The sequence below is a fragment of the Rhododendron vialii genome, chromosome 1a (assembly GCF_030253575.1).
Source record: "Rhododendron vialii isolate Sample 1 chromosome 1a, ASM3025357v1".
Lineage (NCBI taxonomy): Eukaryota > Viridiplantae > Streptophyta > Magnoliopsida > Ericales > Ericaceae > Rhododendron > Rhododendron vialii.
In genome coordinates, this window is record NC_080557.1 from 47,730,628 (window position 1) to 47,752,421 (window position 21,794).

Below are 21,794 nucleotides of genomic sequence, written 5' to 3' on the forward strand. Positions count from 1 at the left end.
AATCTCTTATTGGTATTTGATTGAGCTGAATTTTACATGAATCCTTAAGAATACATTTCAAATAAATTATCAACTCCGATCATTTGCGTGGGACCTCGAGATGAGTCTCGCCACGCGGAGTGTGTATTTGGTGTACACCAAATAATGCACCCATAGTTTTATTGGCGACGAAATTCTTTTCTTTTATTCGTGTTATTTTTCACGTGTCTTAAGGTGGAATTCTTTTGTATGTGTCTCGATTGTTTATGGTGATTTAAACCATATACTTTTGGAATTTTGATATCTGAATCATTGATGCAAGAAATTAGGTTAATATTTGATTGTCTATTACTCTTAAAATAAACATGATACGTACTTTGTTTTTTTACATAGGAGAATTGTACATTGAGGACTATAATTCAACGACTCCGATTCGATGCTTATCAGTGTTCTATTACCTTAATCTTTTGCATAGATGATTTTGAACATCGAGAACTACAAATGAAAAGTGTGAATGTGTAGCAACTACCGTAATGAATGTACGGCTCAATTCGGATGATAGTAGTTTTTAGGAGATATGTGAATGTAATATTCATTATTCCTATGTTTTTTTTTTCTTGGCAAAAGTTAGCAGCTTTAGTTGTAGTTAGTGAGAAATGAACGTCAATCAAATGCATCAGAGTAGATGGTGCGGCGCCTACCACCGGGGCTACCACTCCACTTAATGATCGTAGGCTTTGGAACTAATTGGAATACGAATGTAATTCCTGATGACATTTTCAATCGGGGAATCACATTCCCAAACTAAGTAGAAAAGCATGATCTCTCTCATTCCCACGGTAATTCTATATTCCTAGCTCACTTCCACAATAAAAAGAAATGTTTACCTCTAATAAATTTTCAAAATAACTTATTCCCGCATGCGTTTACTGAATTAATCCAAATATCAGAGTAAAATTACTTCAAGTATTGAATTATTAGGAATCAAATTTCTCCAACAAAAAATTACTGGCATCCAAATGTAGCCCAATATTAATTGTTGATACAGCTCACAAGCTGGCTTGATGCTCTGCTTAGCTGTATATATAGTACAACTACTACCTACTACTAATGTAGAATTCTTCTGAAGTTAACGACCGTTGGGAGGAGTATTTGATTTATCCCTGACACAAAAGAAACATCGTTTAACAGTTTGTCGGCACCAACAATATTATGCCTAATAAGGAATCGGTCCGCTAATAGGTGCCCCTGAGCACTAGTTTAGGGTTTTTTTTAAATGGTTTAGGTCCAATAAATATACTTAATTCATGAGTTGTGTTTATGGGTACTCATAAAATATTACTTTTCACTACTATTTTCTAAACTACTCATAAATGTTTGTAATACCATTTTTTAATGACAATACTAAGAATCAGAACAATTTTTTTGTATAATATATGGAAATCAAATAACTGGATAGTTAAAATTGTAAGGAAAAAAACTCTTCATCATTTGATTTAACATTGGAAAGAACATTTTTTTTTCATTTAGTTTAACTATGACTCAAACATTCCATCTATTCTCCTACATAATGCAATACCATGATCTAGCCAAAATATTAATAAAATAAAATAAAAACTCTCCATCAAGTATGTAGGGGAAAAATCGATCTTTTCAAGTAACTCAAAAAAAAAAATCATACATTTGGTGGAAAAAAAAAAAAAAAAAAGTGGCGGGATTCCCATTTTTCCACTTTTCGTCCTTTTTGCTGTTCTCATTTTATAGATATAGATAGAGAAATATAAAGAGTTGTAGTCATTTTTGTCAATCAATAAACTTTTTAACTTCTTTTGATGAATGATTTAATTGTATTTTCAATGTGGTTATTAATAGGTTTTGGGATGAGTATAACAAAATGTAATTAATGTATAATTAAAATAAGAGGAATGCTAGGTACAAAGAAAACTTACCCCGAAAGTACCTCGAAAACAGCAATCAATGGTTGAGAATCACTTTGATGATTGTGTCACACACATCAAAGTAAATCTCAACCACTAGTTGATCTTTTCGGGATAATTTCGAGATAAATTTTCCTTGTCCCTAGCATTTCTGTTAAAATAATACCCTATAGTGTGCCCAGGGGCATCCTTTATACTATACCCAAGCAAATTAATTAGCTTGCTTCCCCATTGGACCATTGATTGATGAGCACCAATTCATGTTCAACAAACTTTAATTAACCAAACCAAACCGATCTTTGTGCTCCAATCATTTGGAGTCGGCTACATGAATCATTTTCCTCCATTGAGCTCTATCAAGGACCTCTTGTTCACACAAACCTACTATACTCATATCGTTACGCACCACATCATATAATGTCAATTTAAGTCTACCCCTCCCTGTATCATTGCTACCCAAAACTATCATATCCGATCTCTTAATTACTACATTATTTTTCCTATCCGCTCTCTTTAATTACAATTAATTAATTAAGGTCTTAATCAGTACCTGTATAACTTTTGAGAAAAAAAGGCACATGTCACTAACATGCCAGTTTGTCAATCTATAAAAACCACATGGGACTTGGCCAAGTTTTGGTTCCTCTCCTTAAATTGAACTAACTAGATAATATCTTTTGACTAAAGGGTCTCCAATCTCCATATATATCTTCTTTATTGATTCTATCGTTCATTTTAGAGGGTCCATCAAACGTGTTCTGCATAGAAAATGATGAAATTATTCGAACATCTATAGGTATGTGATTGGGACATATTTTTAATTACTCGAACATCCATAGCTATGTGATTGGGCCTTTTTTTTATTATAATTTATTGTTCAAATCGTATAATAGGTCATCACTATTCGGAAAAAAATGTTATCAAATTATAGAACTACTAATGCCGGATAAACTTAGTTTTATATTACTATATAAATAATCTACTTGATAAATAATACATATAAATGATTCGATCAAGAAAAAAAAAAAAGGGCATCTTTAGTCAAATGGTCGAATAATTTCTATTCAAGAAAAAAAAATGGATGGTGAGTTATACAAGATGAATGTGCCCTAATTACACATGATCAACTCAATAATTTTATGAAACAAAACACTTATAGCATCCTCTAGTAATTCAATGAGAATTGGGAGGGAAATTTTCAAGGATATGGCTTGTAAAACACACACACACACACACACACACACACTCTCTCTCTCTCTCTCTCTCTCTCTCTCTCTCTCTCTCTCTCTCTCTCTCTCTCTCTCTCTCTCTGTGGAGTCTGGATATGGCCTGTACCAAAAAAAGAGAGAGAAGAAATTGGGACTTTTTCCACCAAAATGCTTTAATGTTCTATTGATGTTATTTATTTATTTATTTATTGGCAAACATTCAAATGATGTTGATCCATTGGTTCCTACTTTTTTCACACTCCACTTAATTTTGTTCATCTGCTTTATTAATTTTGTTCATCTGCTTTAGTTAAATTTTTATCGAATCAGATTAAACGTGTATTGCATACGTAGTCTTTTTTTTTTTTGAACCGCTTGTATTGCATACGTAGTCTTAGAAATGGAAAATACTATATAAATGTTTCTTGTGGAAGCTAGCTAGGCGGTTATTGTGTCGGGGAGAGGGCTATTAACACAGTGGCATGTCCGATTACGTCACCGTCATGAAAGTGATGATGTGGTGGGTGTAATTGGTGTTGTGCACATTTAAACCGTCCGTCTCTCTAATCAATGGTCCAGATTACTCGGTATTGTGCATAATCTCAACTGTCCAACCGTCTCGGCAATCCTCACCATTGATTGCCGAGACGAACAGTCCAACTTTGCACAGCACCATCCGTCAGACAAAAAAAAAAAGGTGAAATTATACAATAATCCAGAAATACCGCTACGTGGTACTCCCGACCAATTTACAACCACGGAAAATGGCAAAATCGGAGTTTCATATGGAAATCGAGGCGCGAAGGACAAGTATGCCAGGCTGTCCCGCCAAGTTCCAGCCAATCCAATACCCTTCAATTTATTCTCGTTTCCGTTAATAAACTAGTACAGTAGAAAAGTACTGCTAATTTCACCCGCAATCGCCACGCGAGCAGTGAATCAAACACTAAACGACAAATACTTCCCGTCGTTTCATTGTACTACAAGGAATTTTAAAAATGTTTGCGGCTCCTGATTAATGTTTAAGAGAAAATTACGGATTTGTTTCAGTCGTCCATCCAGTACTGCAGTAGTATTATTTGTGGACCTTCTTCCCCACGATTCCAACTCAATTCCGAGGAAGCCAACTCGCAGCTGCGGAAGCTGACCAAAGCAACTCGCTGCTGCTGAAGCTGACCAAATCCATAAAGAGGGAGGCCGAAATTTCTGGTAATGAAATTGAAAGAGAAAGCTGGTGGTCTCCCATTTAGAAGAAACATATCCCCACTCCCACAAAGCCGTGTCGCAAGGTTACTAAGAAGACCCTCACCCCTCAAGAAATTTTTCACATCGTCACTAAAGTTTGTGTTTATTTCAGCCCATCTCTTCCACTGAGGAAAAACGATTTCCTTCGATGTCATGTCATGTGGGTCCCAATAATCCCCAATGACCTTGGTTTCCGAGAGTATTGGATCAAAAGCTGCGTAAACCAAAGGAGGGCGAGACAGGAGTTAACCATGAAACCCTTTCAACGGCGACGAAGCATTGATGAAACAAAAGCCGTCGACGTGAAACTCAACTACCCACTAACGCAGACTATCTAAAATCATCTGTTGGACAATAGGATAGTTACAATTCGAAGCGTTTTTGGTTCCCGGATCTTCATCTCCACTGGAATGATAATAGGATGAGTTATCAATTTCTCTTAGTGCACAATCATGAGCGGTATGGGTGAAAACCACCTCTACAAGAAGCTCTATCCAATTTGCATGCAATTTCTTCACCGTCTCTTTCATTGAACTACTAGTGGCTACCGGATCACCAGAACGCCCAAATAGGTTGATTGGCGAAAAGAAATGAAATGGGAAATTAGGCCCCTTCTTCCCATCAAAAGGGAAATCGGTTCCAATAAGATAGCATTCACCCCAAGGTTTTTTAAATGGTTCACCTTCTCAGAAATGCCGAAGAAGGTCCCTGCAACATTATCGGGTTACCCACTGGACTTGTGCTTAGTAAAACGTCCCAAGTTTACCCAATAAACCACTAGTTTCTCCATTGGTATACAAGGACGAATATTACCTCTCCAATTAAAAGGAGGTTCTTTGTCTATTTTTCCAAGACTTTTTGAGTTTAAACCCAAATGAGAATTCTCAATGATTCTAGCATATGAAATTATGAATCCAAAAGAACATGCTTCGTGAGTAATTTGTCCCCCTTTTCAGTAATTCCCCCCTTGCATCGATATCCATATATAGCTGACAAAGGGCAGTGCATTGTCCATTGAGATGTGCCAAATGTCACCTGATCAATTGACATAAGGATCAAGGTCGATCTCCAATGCGGTTTGTTCTGCCTTTGTGTCATCATACAAACACAGAACCACACCTTCTGCACTTCACGAGAAAAGGGAGAAATTGACACAACCATCAGCTGCAAAGCAAAGACCCAATGGAGCAGGATACCCTGAACCAAGACCAACAGGCACACAGAAGTTTGACTTTCTATGGCTTCTGAGCACTGAGCTTTTTGAATCACCGTCCGGTGGACACTTCAAGAGAAATGAGAGAGAGAGAATGGCGTTAAACTCACTTCGAAATCCAACTCAACTGCAACCGTACCTAGAGATTTTTGCACAAACGGGGTTTCAACAGTAGTGGATTTGGCATCTGGAGTTGAACTTTGAAAGTCCAAAGGCATAAAATGCAATGAATCAGATCTGAATATAACCCAACTCATTACCAGCTTATCCTCGCTTCTGTGTATTTGCAGGGATAACACTTCAACGTGCACGCTGTATTTGACATTATTCTTTCTGACAAGTACCTTCGCATGACCACCAATTTCTGTCCTAAATAGGTAAGCAGCAGGTCTTTCCACATTTTGGGCAAGAGAAATGCGTGATGTAGCAAATACTCTGAAATTGCGGCAACAAAGAAAAGCTTCTGTTCCTTAGGCTCTAACTTCTCCACAGACAATGCTTCTTCCCTTGTCCGTTTTCTCTATGCAATGTGTCACTCTTTTCCCACATACACAATGGGCAGGAGCTATAAGTTTAGATGATTCAGCGCCTCCACAGGCAACAAAATGGGATCGTATCATGACAACGTGTAGAAGAAGAGTTGCCATGTGGCAATCCAGCAGAAGATTAACTAAGAAACCAGGAATTACATCACTACAGGAATTAGCTTCAAAGCAAGTCATTACACAATACGAAAGTGCATACACAAATAGCAGTTAGTATTGGCCAATTTTGACCACAATTGATCTCACCAAGTAAAGATTATGGATCAAAGTTTGACCTAATAGTCCTGATTTGAAATTATGTCGTTACTACAAAAGAAACTAGTGGAGTGGGCTCGAGTTTTATGCAGGAACATATACAAGAACTGGAGGAAATGGATCTACTCTGATTTGATTGACATTCAATAACACACAAGCGGATGCTAATATGTCAAATATTGCTCGAAGCACCAAAGTCCAAACTAATATAGTATGATTTGCATTTTGCAATGCACGTATTGAACTACATTGTAAACTCCCTTTTCGGTACAACTATGCAATTACTGAAAACTAAACCAAATAAGCTAATTCCATCTATACACTTTGAAGTCAGATTCAACAGAATCATCCAAATGCCACAATAATGGATTTAAATTCCCATAGCCCTAAAACTGCCATTGTTAAAACAATCGAGGCCAAGAAGTATATTGTTATAGAAACAAAGTACTCCGTAGTAAGAGAAACCAAAACCCCAGAGGCATTCTTTGGGTGGAGGAAAAATTAGATACAGCGGTTTTTTGTATTGCTCATCTCACATGAAATGGGACCCATTCCATGTGAGAGGGTGGTACAAATAACTGTTTTATATCCTAAAAAATTTCCTTTAGACGGGGTGGAATTGTATATTTTTCAGCCACAACAGATGGTGTGAAAACTTTTTCTCAAAACTGACATTTTTTAATTACCCAAAAAAAATAAGCAGGGCCAGCCCTGGGAAGAAGCCCAACTGGCCCTACAAAGAACAAAATCTGATCTTTTGAATTTTTAACGCATTATAAATTTTGATTACCGCATCATGTCGCAATCAATCCAGTTAATCTAACTCAAACATCATACTAAATTTTTTTTGTGTAATTATAAATATATTTTCAACTAGACTGAGAAGTAGGAGTAAGCAACTGCGATGGAAACTAACAGAGAGTTTGAGACTTGCCAATCAAAGCTGTAATATGAGAAGTAGAAGAAGCTGGAAAAAGAATGTGGGTAATGGCCCAAATGGGTCTCTGAATTTCTTGAGTATTTGTCGACCGCACAACGAAGGTTGATCGGGATTTGTAATCACATGGAGAGTAGGGTGTGAGTTTGGCCCAATTTTGGCTTTTCCAAAAAAAAAATTTAAAATATAATTGGCCGTTGGCTAAAATTTCCAACTCAATCGCAACCCTTAAAAAGGCCAAAAAGTTAGTTTGTGAGGGGTATTTTCAAAAAGCCCCCTCCCTTCTTAGATAGAGTAGTATTATATAAATGATTTCATCAATAAAATTATTCTCTAGCCTTTGAAAAAAAAATTGTACAAATTCTAATTATGTCGTTACCAATTACCGAAGGGCAAATCCAATGCACGAGGCTCCCGCCGTTACCAATTACTATATTTTAAAAAATAATTTTGATATAAACCATTAAGATATCAAGAGTCTTGCGATATTTAGCATTGTTGCCAAAACAAGAGATTCATTGGATATAGACAAGTACGTAATCATAAGATATTTAACTCCTCTGATCTAATAATGTCATATTGATCAAATTGAATTAAAAAATTAATCATATTGAACAGTCTAAATTTATTGGTTAACTACATTAGTTTCAAATTATTTTATCACTTCATCACATTCATCAAACCATTCCAATTTGATTATTTAACCGTCTTAATAAAATCAAACAGTCCACATTGTTAGCTCATTATTGTGGAAACTAGATAACGTAAACATAGTGATTGTAATTTATAATTAAAATTGATTTTTCTCGACATAAGATTATAATTATTGTGAAAAGTAACTATTAAAGTTCTTGAATAAGATTTTTCAAAGAAGATAATTATTGTGAAATAGTAGTAACCATTAAGGTTCTTGTATAAGATAATTATTGTGATAAAATAATTATCACAATAATTATTTCCCGATAATTATTACAATAATTATTAAGGTTCTTGAATAAGATTTCTCGAATAATTATTAAGGTTCTTGAATAAGATTTCTCGATATTTCCCGTTCTCTCTCTAAGTTGGAGAATTTGATGGAAGAAGTGGGTTCTAGAGTTTTCTAGAGTTTTGTCGAAGAAAACTGCAATCTCCAAGTTTTCTGTCCAGAAATATCACTTTCTTTCACACACTCAAACAAGAACCTTGAATTAGGTATTCCTTGAATGGTGTTTATTTGTTTGAGTACTTGAACGAGGTATTCCTTTTCCGAAGCCAGAATTGGTTTCCAAAACCTTATTGTGTCAAGACAGCTGATACCTTGAAAAGGATGGAACCTTTTCGACTTGTTTTCGGCTTGTTTCAGTATGAAAATAGAGTTAGATTTCAATGCATCGAAAGAGAGACTGCAATCCAATTTGCAGTTGATCATAGGTGTCATTGCAATCTTGACATCCTCTTGGTAACGATTGGCAACAGGGAAAAAGCTTAAGGCTACTTCTACTGGAATCAGTAACTTGCATCTACTAACATCGCCCCCTGTTACCAAGAACTCAAACAAAAAAATTTCCAAAAAAATTTTCCTTTGATTTTCAAGCTACTAATTCCAGTCAAAATAGCCTTAAGCTTTTTCCCTGTTGCCAATTGTTACCAAGAGGATGTCAAGATTGCAATGACACCTATTGTCAACTGCAAATTGGATTGCAATCTCTCTTTCGATGCATTGAACTCTGTTTTCATACTAAACACAAGTCGAAAAGGTTCGATCCTTTTCAAGGTATCAGCATCTTGACACAGTAAGGTTTTGGAAACCAGTTCTGGCTTCGGAAAAGGAATACCTCGTTCAAGTACTCAAACAAACAAACAAACGCCATTCAAGGAATACCTAATTCAAGGTTCTTGTTTGAGTATGTGAAAGAAAGTGATATTCTGGGACAGAAAACTTGGAGATTGCAGTTTTCTTCGACAAAACTCTAAAACTCTAGAACCCAGAACCAACTAATGACTTCGCCACAGCGATCACTTCTGGAGAAAGAAATCGACCGCCTCCTTGGCGACCGGGATGACTTGAAGAGGGAATACACTCCAAGAATAACCTACCCCAGAAGATTAAAAGAACAAGGTCCAATGATTGTTAATCAAGCTCAAGTGGATAATATCCAGCAGATTGACAGGCAACCAACGGCCTTCGACCACTGGACATCATTCAACCGTTAACGTCCAGTTCCAAGGTGATTTCTTCGACCACTGGCCTTTTCCATTTTGGCAATCCCTCAAGTTGAAAATATTTTTTTTTTTTTTCGCTAAGCACTCAGGTTGTAATTCTTGTCAACAGTAAAACAGCTTGCTTGGCCACAACTACCAAGCTATAATTGTATCGCACTACTGGTTTGCCAATAGCAATGGATTCCAACATATTCCCCGTAAGCTATGTGTTTGTGTGTGTGTGCACCAAGCGCTTTATGTTATTTGACTAATGAAACATTCAGACTTAACCAATAAAAGTGAAAGAAAGAGAATTAAAGACGCAAACACAATGTTGAGTAACTCACCCTGATTTAATCCGAGGTAAAGGAGGCCGGTATGCTTGAGTGCTTCAATCACATTTTATATAACACTGAATGAGTGAGTCCCTAGGACCAGGCTGCAAAAAGAATGCAGGGCCTTCAAAAACGTAGAAAGAAATACCACAAGCTGTATTAATAAGTACAGACCTGCAGTGCAATTCTTATGACTAGATGCAACAGAGCCCACCACAAAGTCCTCACTACGCACACAAGGAGCGCCTAGAACATCCCCTCCCACTATACTTTGAAGTTCACAGGACGTTAACTCCTTGGAACACGCCGTCTCAGTTTCATGCACTCCTTCATCATCACTGTCAAGTACTACTTCTTCTTTGTAGTCTTCGAACTTCTGAGGTGCCATGTCATCAACAGAATCTGGAATATCTAGTAGCTCAGTGTCAACGTTCTCCAATTGAGTTTCTTCAGGCGGACTTTCAAGCGCAACAGTATCACCAAAAGGTTCAGTACTTCGATACTCATCGGCTTCATTGCCAGTCCAAACTTTGAGTACATGGTCTGATTTGGAGACCGATGAGAATTGTATTGAGATTGGTTTGATAATTACCAAAATGCATGTAGGATGACTCCATATGGCAGCAAACAACTCAATATCTACACAAAACTGGACTTGCAACGGAAATTGAGTCAGTCAATTATGTCAACGCTTCACGTAGCCTTCTAAAATTGTGCTAGTTTTAGCTTCTAAACAAAAACTTGCAGGTTCCCTTCCTCCGTTCCTCGGGGCTTTCTCAGGTCTCACCCTATTGTACCAATGATATTACATACAATAATGCAAGTGCCTTAACTGACTGGACTCGAAGAGTGTTGCTCATTGCTTTCATTTTCTTAAAATTTTGACAAAAGTGAGCATGACAGGGCTTAAGAACCAATACCACTCAATTGCAAATGCACCCTTTCTCGCTGCAGGTCCTTTTTGGAAAAGGTCAAATTGGACAAACGTTTTGTACTAAATGTAATGTACTGATTACTCATAGCGCATGCCGATTCTGCCTTCGGCATACCCTTCTGCACAATTTCGGCCTCTTAGCCTCTCATGTGTTTCACTCAAAGGGATAATCTTTGCACACGCTGCTTATACAATTTGTGTTACGTACTAGTGCTCTGCCATTAAGAAGATTATGCGAAGTGTATTCATCGGGGAATAGTTCAACAGGATAATGCATCAAAATGTTGGGTCCCAAGTCCCTGCAGTGAAGGGAATTCACTGCAAACAGCAGCGCCTCAAAACGACGCCGTTTTGGGGCGTAACTGGAGTGCTAGCTTAGCTCATGTAGTCACGTGATACCCTCTGACTAAACACACTCTCTCTCTCTCTCTCTCCCCTCTGTTTTTTTCTTTTTTTTTCGGTAACTATCTCTCCTCTGTCTTCCTAAAATCATTTTCTTCTTCAAGTTTCTTCCTCCACCTACAAGAAGTACGTGAGCTGCAACAACAATCAAAGAGGAACCAGAGCAATTTGAGTAAACTTTTGATAAATTATCAGAAGAAGATGATTACGGTATAACAAAATAATATGATAAGAATTTGATCTGTCTTTTTGGGATCCCGTGTTGAATGTAACCAAATAATTAGAGACTTGTTTTCTCTTTTGGTGTTGGACTTGATATTTGATTGGGTTTATAATGGTTCTTGTGATTCAGTCTAGCTTAGTAATTGATTGGGTTTATATGGGCTCTCTCTCTCTCTCTCTCTCTCTCTCTCTCTCTCTCAGCCTTTTTGGGTAAGTAAAGAAGACATACGATGCACTTGGTTCTCTACCTTGTTGATCCGTGTTGCCAAATTTATCCTTTATTAATTTCCTAGCTTAATGTAACATAAAGAGATTGGGTTTATCATACCAACGAATGAGGCAGATCACCTCGTTTACACATGCGCCAATGCATTTCAGTTGGTGGGCAAATCCAGAGTTATAATCCTAGAGAAGTGTCCCGTGTTTGCTTCTTGTATTTAACTCGTCTGGAAAAATTTGAGCGGACAATTGAAAACTATACTTCAAAAAAAAAATTCAGTTTTAAAGCTGTTAAAACTTTTGTAACCTAGATTTCGAAATTTGGCTGTTCAACTAGAAATAAGTAAGATCCAACGCTTGGGTTGGATTTGGAAACTGTCTGCATAATGGGGCACCATTTTGGACACCATTCGCTGATCTCAAGTGAGCCAATGATACTGTTAGTAGACTAGTGCCAGAAACATTAATGAACAAGGGAGTCACGGTTAAAGAACTAATTAATGAGTACAGACATCATTTTGCAGGCCCAGTATTTCAGTCAAACCCGATGGGGTCTGGGTGAGACTAATTTGGAAGCTTGATCGCAACGATCAGGTAAACCTCACCAAGCTACCCTTCGGGTTGTGCTGTGCAGTGTGCACACATTGGAAGTGATGAGCCTTACACAGCACAATCAACAAGAAAATCAATACTGCTATATATCAGCAAGTAAATTACTACTAAATTATATTCACGCTGATTAATTGATACGGGGTGGCAATCCATGATCCATAGTCAAAATCTTCAGAGGTCACATTTGACTGCATAGTGTTTATGTACAACAAATTAGCCTGATCGGGGAAACTCGTCGCTATCTTCCCTTTTAGATCCTAACGCTGCATCCCCAAAAAAAAAAAAAACACTATTGACACATGGCTACAGGTAGAGACCATTCTCCACTTTTCTTCAGGCCGATGCGAGAGCAGTTACTATTGACATGGTTTTTGAAGAGCCGGTGCCTGTTACGGGAAAACAAAGCATGCGTAAGTAACACTAGCATTCAAATTGCAAGAGATTTGGATTTTGTAATAGTAATAGGAAATAAGAATGCCAAAGCCCAACTGAAGCATACAAGCTCAATCCATGATACATGGTTCCAATTTGCCACCTCAATGACCCAGATATATCAAATTCAACATTGGATGAACCAAATGGTTATCCATATATTCCAAGTTTATTTATCTGGAGACTACAATGAGACCCACATGAAAAATCTTTCGTCTAATGGATCAAAGTAAGCTGCAAAGGATTTGCTATAAAACCAGGGTACTCTGGATAGCGTTTCTATGATAGTCTCATAGTTTTAGGTACTTAAACAGGCTTCAGCAATTATGATTGAGCCGAACTTAACCGACTTGAATGATAAATCCAAATGGTGCATGAATAGAACGAAAGACAAGGAGAGGCTCTGTCTCCTCTATGCATATTAGCAGATACCATTTGGTTTTCTAGCAAAATAGGGTTAGGTGCTAAAGGAGGAAAGAAAGTTAAAAACAATGTTTGAATTGCTGTGCTGACCTCTCAAACTCTAGTTTCTGTGTAACTATCCCATTAAGAAGAAGCTCTGAACTGTAAACAGCTGCTCCTGCATGCGTATGAGTCCAAATTGGTGGCTAGCATGATTCAAGAAGTCATGATTATGTAAAGTAAAGAACCATTGGATTTAATATGTACCTTTATCAAGGAATGGTGCACATAGTTCATAGTCCTGTTCACAAGAAAGAATTAATACATCTTTTGGGATCATTTTATTCATCATTGCAGTTTCTTGTATTCTATCGACGACCTGAAAGAATCAATAAAAGTCAAAACTTCATGAAATGTAACTCATCCTTTGAGTCAGGAAGTATGAAAAGGCATGTGATAAATTACAATTTCAAATCCAAGAACTACAGTTGAACTCTTCATTCAAAGTTCCCTTTTCATATTGTAACATTATCTTCCATAAACGGCAACTTTTCGAGTGTTTCTCATAGAAAGAGCCACTAAAACAGAAGTCGTCTTGCAAATCAATGTCAATAGTTGAACCAGATAATAAGCTAACTGGACCAAATTAGTATCTTAAACAGATGACACCAGAAAAGTGTTAAACAAACTTCTATCCTTGGATTCAACAGCATTAGCAGAATTACGTACCTGCCCATGCACTGCTTTGACCAAGCTCAAAATCAACTCTTTACCAGGTTTTATGTTTGAAGAAACAATGACTCTAAGATCCTGCTGGGAAGCAGCAAACAGTATTATGCACACTGAAGTTTGGTAAAGCAATTCTATACAAACACGGATGCAAGAATTGGGCATAGCTGATTAATACCTTTAGAAGGGGATGCTGTCTAGCATGGGCCAATGAAACTGGCATGCTAAAGCCAATTTCCTTTTCCTTTTTGGCATCCCTCAGGATGTAATTCTTCTCATCAATAAAACATCTAGCTTGTCCACAACTATCAAGCCATAATTGTGTCACCACTGGCTTACCAAGAGCAATGGATTCCAACATATTCCTGGTCCGAACAAATCTATCAGCTACAAAATGTGTAGCATCTGAACAACATGATGCAATGGAGCTACCTAGGCGTGCCAAAATCTGTGAGAAAAAAAATACCATCAGTGAAGGTACAATCCTAAGCTGACAATTGGCTGATTTGGGAGCAGAAAAGAGACAAAAGAAACCTTTTTCTGCTGTTTAATAATGTCATTATCCAAGTTGTTGCTGAACAAGACACGAACATTTGCCATGTCTCTTCGTTGTCTCAAATCTTTTGCTCTAATTTTTGGTAGTGATCCAGAAAACCCTAAGCTATTAAGCTCTTTCATCAGGGGAAATCTTGAAATCTTTCTAGTTAACAATTGCTTGCCCTTCTCGTTGCCGTTGAGAATTGATGGTGCCAGATCTACGCCTTCAGAAAAGTTGACAGGGCTGGGACACTTGGAAAGAGAGAACTCAGCATTTCCACGTGATCTTATGTCTAACTCAATGCTTTCATTTGCACCATCAGCAGAGGATACAAGAACAACACGATCCAGTTTTCCAGATTTTTCCTCACTTTTTTCTACTGGTGAAGGTAGAATCCGATGAGCACATGCTGGTGATCGTCGCTTTCTCCTTACGTAAAAGCTGAAACAACTGATTTCAGAGTTCCCTTGTGACTTCTTATGACTTTCAGCAGAACCACAATTGGTTTCCGAGTCCACTTGTGACTTTTTATGGATATCCATAAAATCCTTGTCACCCTTTTCCCCCTTAACCACTGTGGATGGGAGACAGATGTCACTTACTCCATTTGAATGGCATGGCAAATTTCTGTGTGTTCTTTTCCCTTTGCAATAGCCCCATTCATTTGACGTCAAATGGCTTCCTACATCAAGCTCATCTTCTGCAGGTTTACTCACTTCGACGTCTTTAGCTTTCTTAGATGTACGCAAACCTATCTTGGGCCGTTTTCCTCCAAGACTTGACACCTGGAATGTATCAGCATTTTGACCATTCTTTTTCCTTTTCTTGAGTACACCGGCTTCCATAACATCACTCATCCTTTGCTCAGAACTTTTTGTTGGATTCTTGGCCTCTTCCAACGGGTGTACTAATGACCGACTCCTATTCTGGTGAGCAAGGGCTGAAAACATCCTACGTTCCACAGAAGTTGATGAAACTAAATTATTATCAACTTTGTTGATGTTGTCTCTCTCTGTAACTTTTTCTTCCTTCCTTCGTTCAATTAGCTTAAATGAACTTCTGCGTGAATGGTTCTCCACATTAGAAGGGTTCCCAGCATTGGGAGGGCTTTCACCCAATGACTTCCTCCTCTTCACTTTGTTGACTTCTGGTAACTCAGGATCCAGCTCTTCTCGACTTCTTTTGTCTTTTCGAGATGAACGAATTATTTTTCCACTCAACTTCTTGGAAGGCTTATTTTTTGGCTTCAGTTTTCTTGCAGTGACTCCTGAATTAGAGCATTTCCCCGTTGAACATTTTGAAGAATCTTCAACCATGTTTTCTGGATCTTGAGGAGTAGAATGAACATTAGAGTTGGGAGGGGGTGCATAAAATAAGGCTTCCATAGCTTCAGCTGCCATTTGAGTGTCAAACCCAACATCAAATGTATCCGGGACATCCCTTCTGAGGCCACCAGCTTCTAACTGCTGCTCTGATGCTTCTGCATTGAGCTGATCATCCATCTCCTTGACAAACTTCATACCGGAAGCTTCAAGAACATCACCAACCTCCTCAGAATTTAGCACTATTAAACTCGAATTGGAAGAATAAGCATCTATCATTTCACCCTTAAATTTTTCTTTGCACTGATCCCTTTGTTTCATCTGACTTTGGACATTTAGATTTGTATCACTCAGGCACCTAGCCACAGATGTTGCCTCAGGGCCTTCACCATTTAAGATCAAATTCTTTGTGTCTTTCAGACGATCGCCTTCTCCACCATCAATTTCATTGGCATCCCATTCAAATGTTCCTGATATACCAAATGTGGTTCCAAGAATGGCCCTCCTGGCCAAAATTTGAGGCCCTTTTGCACATAACGCAGGAGGTGATTTCTGCGTTCTTGTCTTTTTTGGTGCAACTTCCTTTGACAAATTTACTTTGTTAAATGACAGGTAATGATCCACGAAACTCAGGGCATTGGCTTGTGATGAATCTCCAGGTTCCTCATATTCGTTGTATCTTTTCTCTGCAGACTCATGCTCCGAAGTACGCAGCGTGCTATCTTTTTGGATAGAACTAGGCCCGATACTACTTACATTCTCAGACATGCTGCCTCCACCTAAGCCAGCACACTGAACTGTCTGCGGGCAGACAGAATTAACCCGCCTTCTTTTGTATACTGCAGAGAAGTTAGATTATTAGACAATGGACCGCGATAACATCTATCAGTTTCACATGATATGAGAGCAAAAGATAGTGAATGGGAACTAAGTTTTAAAAGTATCAAAAAGCGCTGATCTCACACAATTTGGTAGTGTTGCAATGTTGGCATAAAATTGGACAAATAGATAGATCCTCTTCTCTGAGAGAGAAGAAAAGAATCAACAATTTTTTGCTAATATGTCATCCGAAAAAAGAGATTGGATCTAGAGTCCGAGACTCTGAGGAGCAATTGCTTATTCAAATGGGAAAATGGCAAAAAGCTCCCGCAGCTAAACATAAGAAACTAGTTTAAATATGATCGCTGCAACAGTTTGTGTACAAAACTGCAAAATTTGTGAAGGGATATGTATGTTTCTTGTCCAAACCTCCTAGAAAATGGCACTGTGATGATGAACACAAATAATGGCCTTCAGATATACCCAATGTCTCATGTTTCAATCTAATAAGAATGCTACACAGTCATTTATGAAGTAAAAACAGAAACGGTCAAATTATCTGCAATTGACCTCATAGTGTCCTCCTGCCTTCAGGCTCTGAGCAGGATGTTGATAGTGTTTAGAAACACAGCCATATTGGTTGGCATGGCGAAAATTGTTCAAAGATATGACACAACAAAAAGGCTGGCTCACAATGAAATTTTGCAAGATTTGGTTCACTACTGAGCAAAGAGCCTAGCTCAGACCACAGAGTGAAACAACAGAATTCTACTTCAAAAACGTAAAAAGAAATACCACAAGCTGTACTAATAAGTGCGGACCTGCAATGCAATTCTTATGACTAGATGCAGGCTCTGAGCAGGATGTTGATAATGTTTAGAAACACAGCCATATTGGTTGGCATGGCGAAAATTGTTCAAAGATATGACACAACAAAAAGGCTGGCTCACAATGAAATTTTGCAAGATTTGGTCCACTACTGAGCAAAGAGCCTAGCTCAGACCACAGAGTGAAACAACAGAATTCTACTTCAAAAACGTAAAAAGAAATACCACAAGCTGTACTAATAAGTGCGGACCTGCTGTGCAATTCTTATGACTAGATGCAACAGAGCCCACCACAAAGTCCTCACTACGCGCACAAGGAGCTTCTAGAACATCCCCTCCCACTATTCTTTGAAGTTCACCGGAAGTTAACTCCTTGGAACACGCTGTCTCAGTTTCATGCACTCCTTCATCATCACTGTCAAGTACTACTTCTTCTTTGTAGTCTTCTAACATCTGAGTTGCCATGTCATCGACAGAATCTGGAATAACTAGTAGCTCAGTGTCAATGTTCTCCAATTGAGTTCCTTCAGGGGGACTTTCAAGCGCAACAGTATCACCAAAAGGTTCAGTACTTCGATACTCATTGCCAGTCCAAACTTTGAGTATATGGTCTGATTTAGAGACTGATGAGAATTGTACTAAGATTGGTTTGATAATTACCAAAATGCATGTAGGATGACTCCATATGGCAGAAAACAACTCAATATCCACACAAAACTGGACTTGCAACGCAAATTGAGTCAGTCAATTATCTCAATGCTTCACGTAGCCATTAAAAATTGTGATAGTTTTAGCTTCTAAACAAAACTTGCAGGTTCCCTTCCTCGGGGCTTTCTCAAGTCTCACCATATTGTAGCAATGATATTACATACAATAATGCAAGTGCCTGAACTGACTGGATTCAAAGAGTGTTGCTCATTCCTTTCATTTTCATGAATTTTGACAAAGGTGGGCCATGAAAGGACTTAAGAATCAATAGCACTCAATTGCAAATGCAACCTTCCTTGATTCGGGTCCTTTTTGTTTCACAAAATTAAGTACGGAAAAAGAAACAAAAATGCTAACAGGTTTGCCAATAACAATGCCAAGTCCTTCCATTGTAGACCACTTCTACAAATCTTCGACACTTTCATCCATTCTTTCCAACAGCTGGAGGGAAAAGGGTCAAGATTCTATTAATTGAGCATTTCTTTTCTGTTTTCTTCAACCACAGTTCTGACATGATTCCACTGCTATCAAATAAGAGAAACAAAAATTTCAACGATGCAAGATGCTTCCATTGTACATCCCTTCTATGACTTCTCTACCCTACCCATCCTATGATTCTTTAAACAACCAAAAGGAAAAGGTCAAATTTTGTTAATTGACCTCTTTGGTTCTCATTTTTCTTAAGGGCTCCCTATTAATTCTCTCATTTCTAGAATTCGGTTCCAAAAACAGGGTGGCTCTACTATATCACGAGGCTGTTCAAAGAATCCACTAAAAATTGGGTTTTTCACATATAATTTTATTTTTCTCCAATATTGCTGGCACTGAATCATTCATACCTAGTCAAAGTAAATGAAAGCCCATTTAAACTTATGAGTAAGTAGATAACATAGCTCATCAAACCAAAATAAAATAAGCCAACAAATTTTCAATCAAAAGAAATATGTGTATTGGGAAAGTCTACAATACATACCCCTTAAAAGGGTGTACCATATGCATCTATTTTATGGTTCATTCATAACATTTTAGTGTATTTCGTAACTTTTGTTCTAAAATTCATAACCTTTTAGCAGTACGATTCGTAACATTTTCGTTATGATTCATAACATTTTAGTGTATCTCGTAACCTTTATATAGAGCTTTGTAAATAAAATTCTTTTACATTTTTTTGTCACGGTTGAACTAAATTCCTAGAGACACCCCAGAAACTAACTCCACTTCTAACTTCTAAGCCATTGGAAAACGAAATCATTCGATTTCCAAAGAAGTCCCAATTTGTGCAGATTCAATCCAATCAATACACAACTAAAATTCAACTAGAAAATCTTCGAAACAGTCGAGAGAGGCAGAGAGTTAAATATGCGGATATCTATTACGGTTACCAGATTGAGTATCAAACGTCTGAGTCTCAATACCACGATCATCATCCATTTGAAATCGCTTTGATTGTTGCTAAAACGTAGATCCTTCACCTGATCCGTGCCACGGAAACGACATACGAGCAAAGAAAATAGGCCAAACAACAGCATTAAAACCGTTACAATCGCAGATTTCGACGAAACGATTCGTACTAGTAGTAATTAACATACCAAGAGAAGATTAATCGAGAGAGATTGGAAATTACCTCATCGGAATATCAACTGTTGCGCGCGAGGGGTAGTGAGATTGAAGATGGAACGGTTCTAGGCTTTCGAATGATTTTGTACGTATATATATATATGTGAGGATTTGGTGGAATTTCGAAAAGTAGAGGGGGAACACTGTTTATTATGCCAGAAGATTTTGGAGGGAACGGAAAAGAGTTCCAAATTTGTTTATGGAGAAACAGAGTATTTTATCTTAATTATGTGGCTCTGAAGACAAATTGGGCATTTGGTCTAGTGGTATGATTCTCGCTTAGGGTGCGAGAGGTCCCGAGTTCAATTCTCGGAATGCCCCGATATACTGTAATTTTTTTCCCATCCTGTTCAGCTCAAGACTTAACGAGCCATTCAGCCTAATAAGCCAAATGATTTATTTTTTCGTCCTTATTCTTATCTTTTTGTCGTATTTGTTAGTTTTTCGTTAATTTTGTGTGGATTATTTGCTTCATCATGATTAGAAGAATTTAAAAAGTAAAAAATTATGATCGAAACCTAAATTTTTTGAATAAAGACAAAAATAAGCCAATTCTTTCTTTCGCCTTTATTGAAAAATCGATTTCGATCGTAATTTTTTACTTTTTAGATTCCTCTCGTCATGATGAAGCAATAATCCACAAAAAGTTTACAAAAAACTAACAAAAACGAAAAATTTGATTATGGACTTATTAGGTCGAATAAGCTATTTGGCTTCTTATTCCGTTAAGATTCTTATTTTTTTAGTACTACTTATTTTTCGTTTTACGAGACAGGTCATTCTCGCATAATACATGACATAATTTAAAAAATAAGTACTTATTTCTCTTATCGGAACGGAACCTTTATTTGATTTGCCAAAATTGAGTACTACACAACTCTTACCGGGTCTTAAAACTATGTTCAATCTACACAATTTGCTCGGAATTGTAATTGGTACTTTTGGAAATAATGAACTCCATTAGACATTGTTTTAAATTTGAAAGGGAAATGACGGGAAAATAATACATCTATTTGTTCCAAGTTTTGGTACACGGTGCATTCGTTAGCATGGGCCATTCAAAAAATGTTTAGGGTGCTTGTAAGTTGATTTGAACAACTTTGAAGGACACTGTTTGTCGATTTATTAAGGTACTCCCTCCGTCCAAATTTGTGCGTCTAATTTTTAAAATGTATTGTGACTTTTTTTTAGGGAACACAATGATTACACCTAAGAGGTTTTAACTTTTTCAATATTTACCCTTTACTTTTTTTTTAAATAGTTACTTTATCTCGAAAATGGGAAGCAAAATGAAAACTTGATCCACTCAAAAGTCAATTGGACAAATATTTTGGAACAATTATTTGTACCACTATATTGGACAAATATTACTACCTCCATTCAAAAGTCTAATTTTTAAAATGTACCGTAACTTTTTTTTGAGAAACACAATGATTACACCTAAAAAGTTTTACTTTTCAATATTTAGCCTTTACTTTTTTTTTAAATAGTTACTTTATCTTGAAAATGGTAAGCAAAATGGAAACTTGATTCATTCAAAAGTCAATTGGACAAATATTTTGGAACACTTATGACTTATCTGTACCACTATATTAGACAAATACTATTACCTACATTCAAAAGTCAATTGGACTTAAAAGTGGACAAACAAATCAGAACGGAGGGGAGTAGTATTTGTACCACTATATTGGTATAATAGGAAGTACTATTACCAACGGTGCCATTATGTGGGACCTAAGTCAAAAAATAAATAAATAAAGCGTCTTTCAAAAATATTTCAAACTACTAAAAAATGCAAGAACAAAATGGAGAGCGGATAGTGTTACTGGAGAGTCGTGCGACGTTGTTTGAGACTCTAATGCGGGTTCAAGTTGCAAGAAAGGCCTATGGAACTGAGGCACCCAAGACTAAGCCGGAGCTATGTGCTTTGTGCATTGCACTGATAGCGTTTCATTTTTTGTGGTTGAGTGCACAAGGCCAGTGGGCAGGGGAGAAAAACCCTGGGTGAGGCAGCTCAATAAGAAGAACCCTTTACAACAAGGCCAAGGGTCTGATCTACCTGTATTGCTTGTGTCACCAATTGCAGATAGTCTAGGCCTAAATCAAGCTTCTCAGTACACCCAACATTAACATCAGTAAAACAACTGACCACATTGAGTATTTTGTAGAGTAG

General features: G+C 37.4%; 1 protein-coding gene, 1 non-coding gene and 1 pseudogene across 3 annotated transcripts; 1 reads left to right on the forward strand and 2 right to left on the reverse strand.

Moving 5' to 3' along the window:
- Positions 1–4,096: 4,096 nt before the first annotated feature.
- LOC131332347 (isoamylase 2, chloroplastic-like) lies at positions 4,097–11,757 on the reverse strand (annotated as a pseudogene).
- A 198-nt stretch (positions 11,758–11,955) lies between these two features.
- On the reverse strand, positions 11,956–19,516 carry LOC131322814 (uncharacterized). 2 transcript variants are annotated; one of them, XM_058354323.1, is made up of 8 exons: positions 19,387–19,516; positions 17,548–17,919; positions 14,325–16,489; positions 13,969–14,238; positions 13,791–13,871; positions 13,329–13,440; positions 13,173–13,239; positions 11,956–12,613 (listed from the first exon to the last, which is right to left on the reverse strand). In XM_058354323.1, exons 1-8 carry the CDS (start codon positions 19,433–19,435, stop codon positions 12,517–12,519), a joined length of 3,213 nt encoding a protein of 1,070 aa, XP_058210306.1. In that variant the 5' UTR covers positions 19,436–19,516; the 3' UTR covers positions 11,956–12,516. The 2 variants fall into 2 exon arrangements, with proteins under 2 accessions (XP_058210306.1, XP_058210298.1); XM_058354315.1 differs by having other exon boundaries at positions 13,791–13,874.
- A 354-nt stretch (positions 19,517–19,870) lies between these two features.
- TRNAP-AGG (transfer RNA proline (anticodon AGG)) lies at positions 19,871–19,942 on the forward strand. The gene has a single exon. It is a non-coding gene; the product is annotated as a tRNA-Pro (tRNA).
- The last annotated feature ends 1,852 nt before the right edge of the window (positions 19,943–21,794 follow it).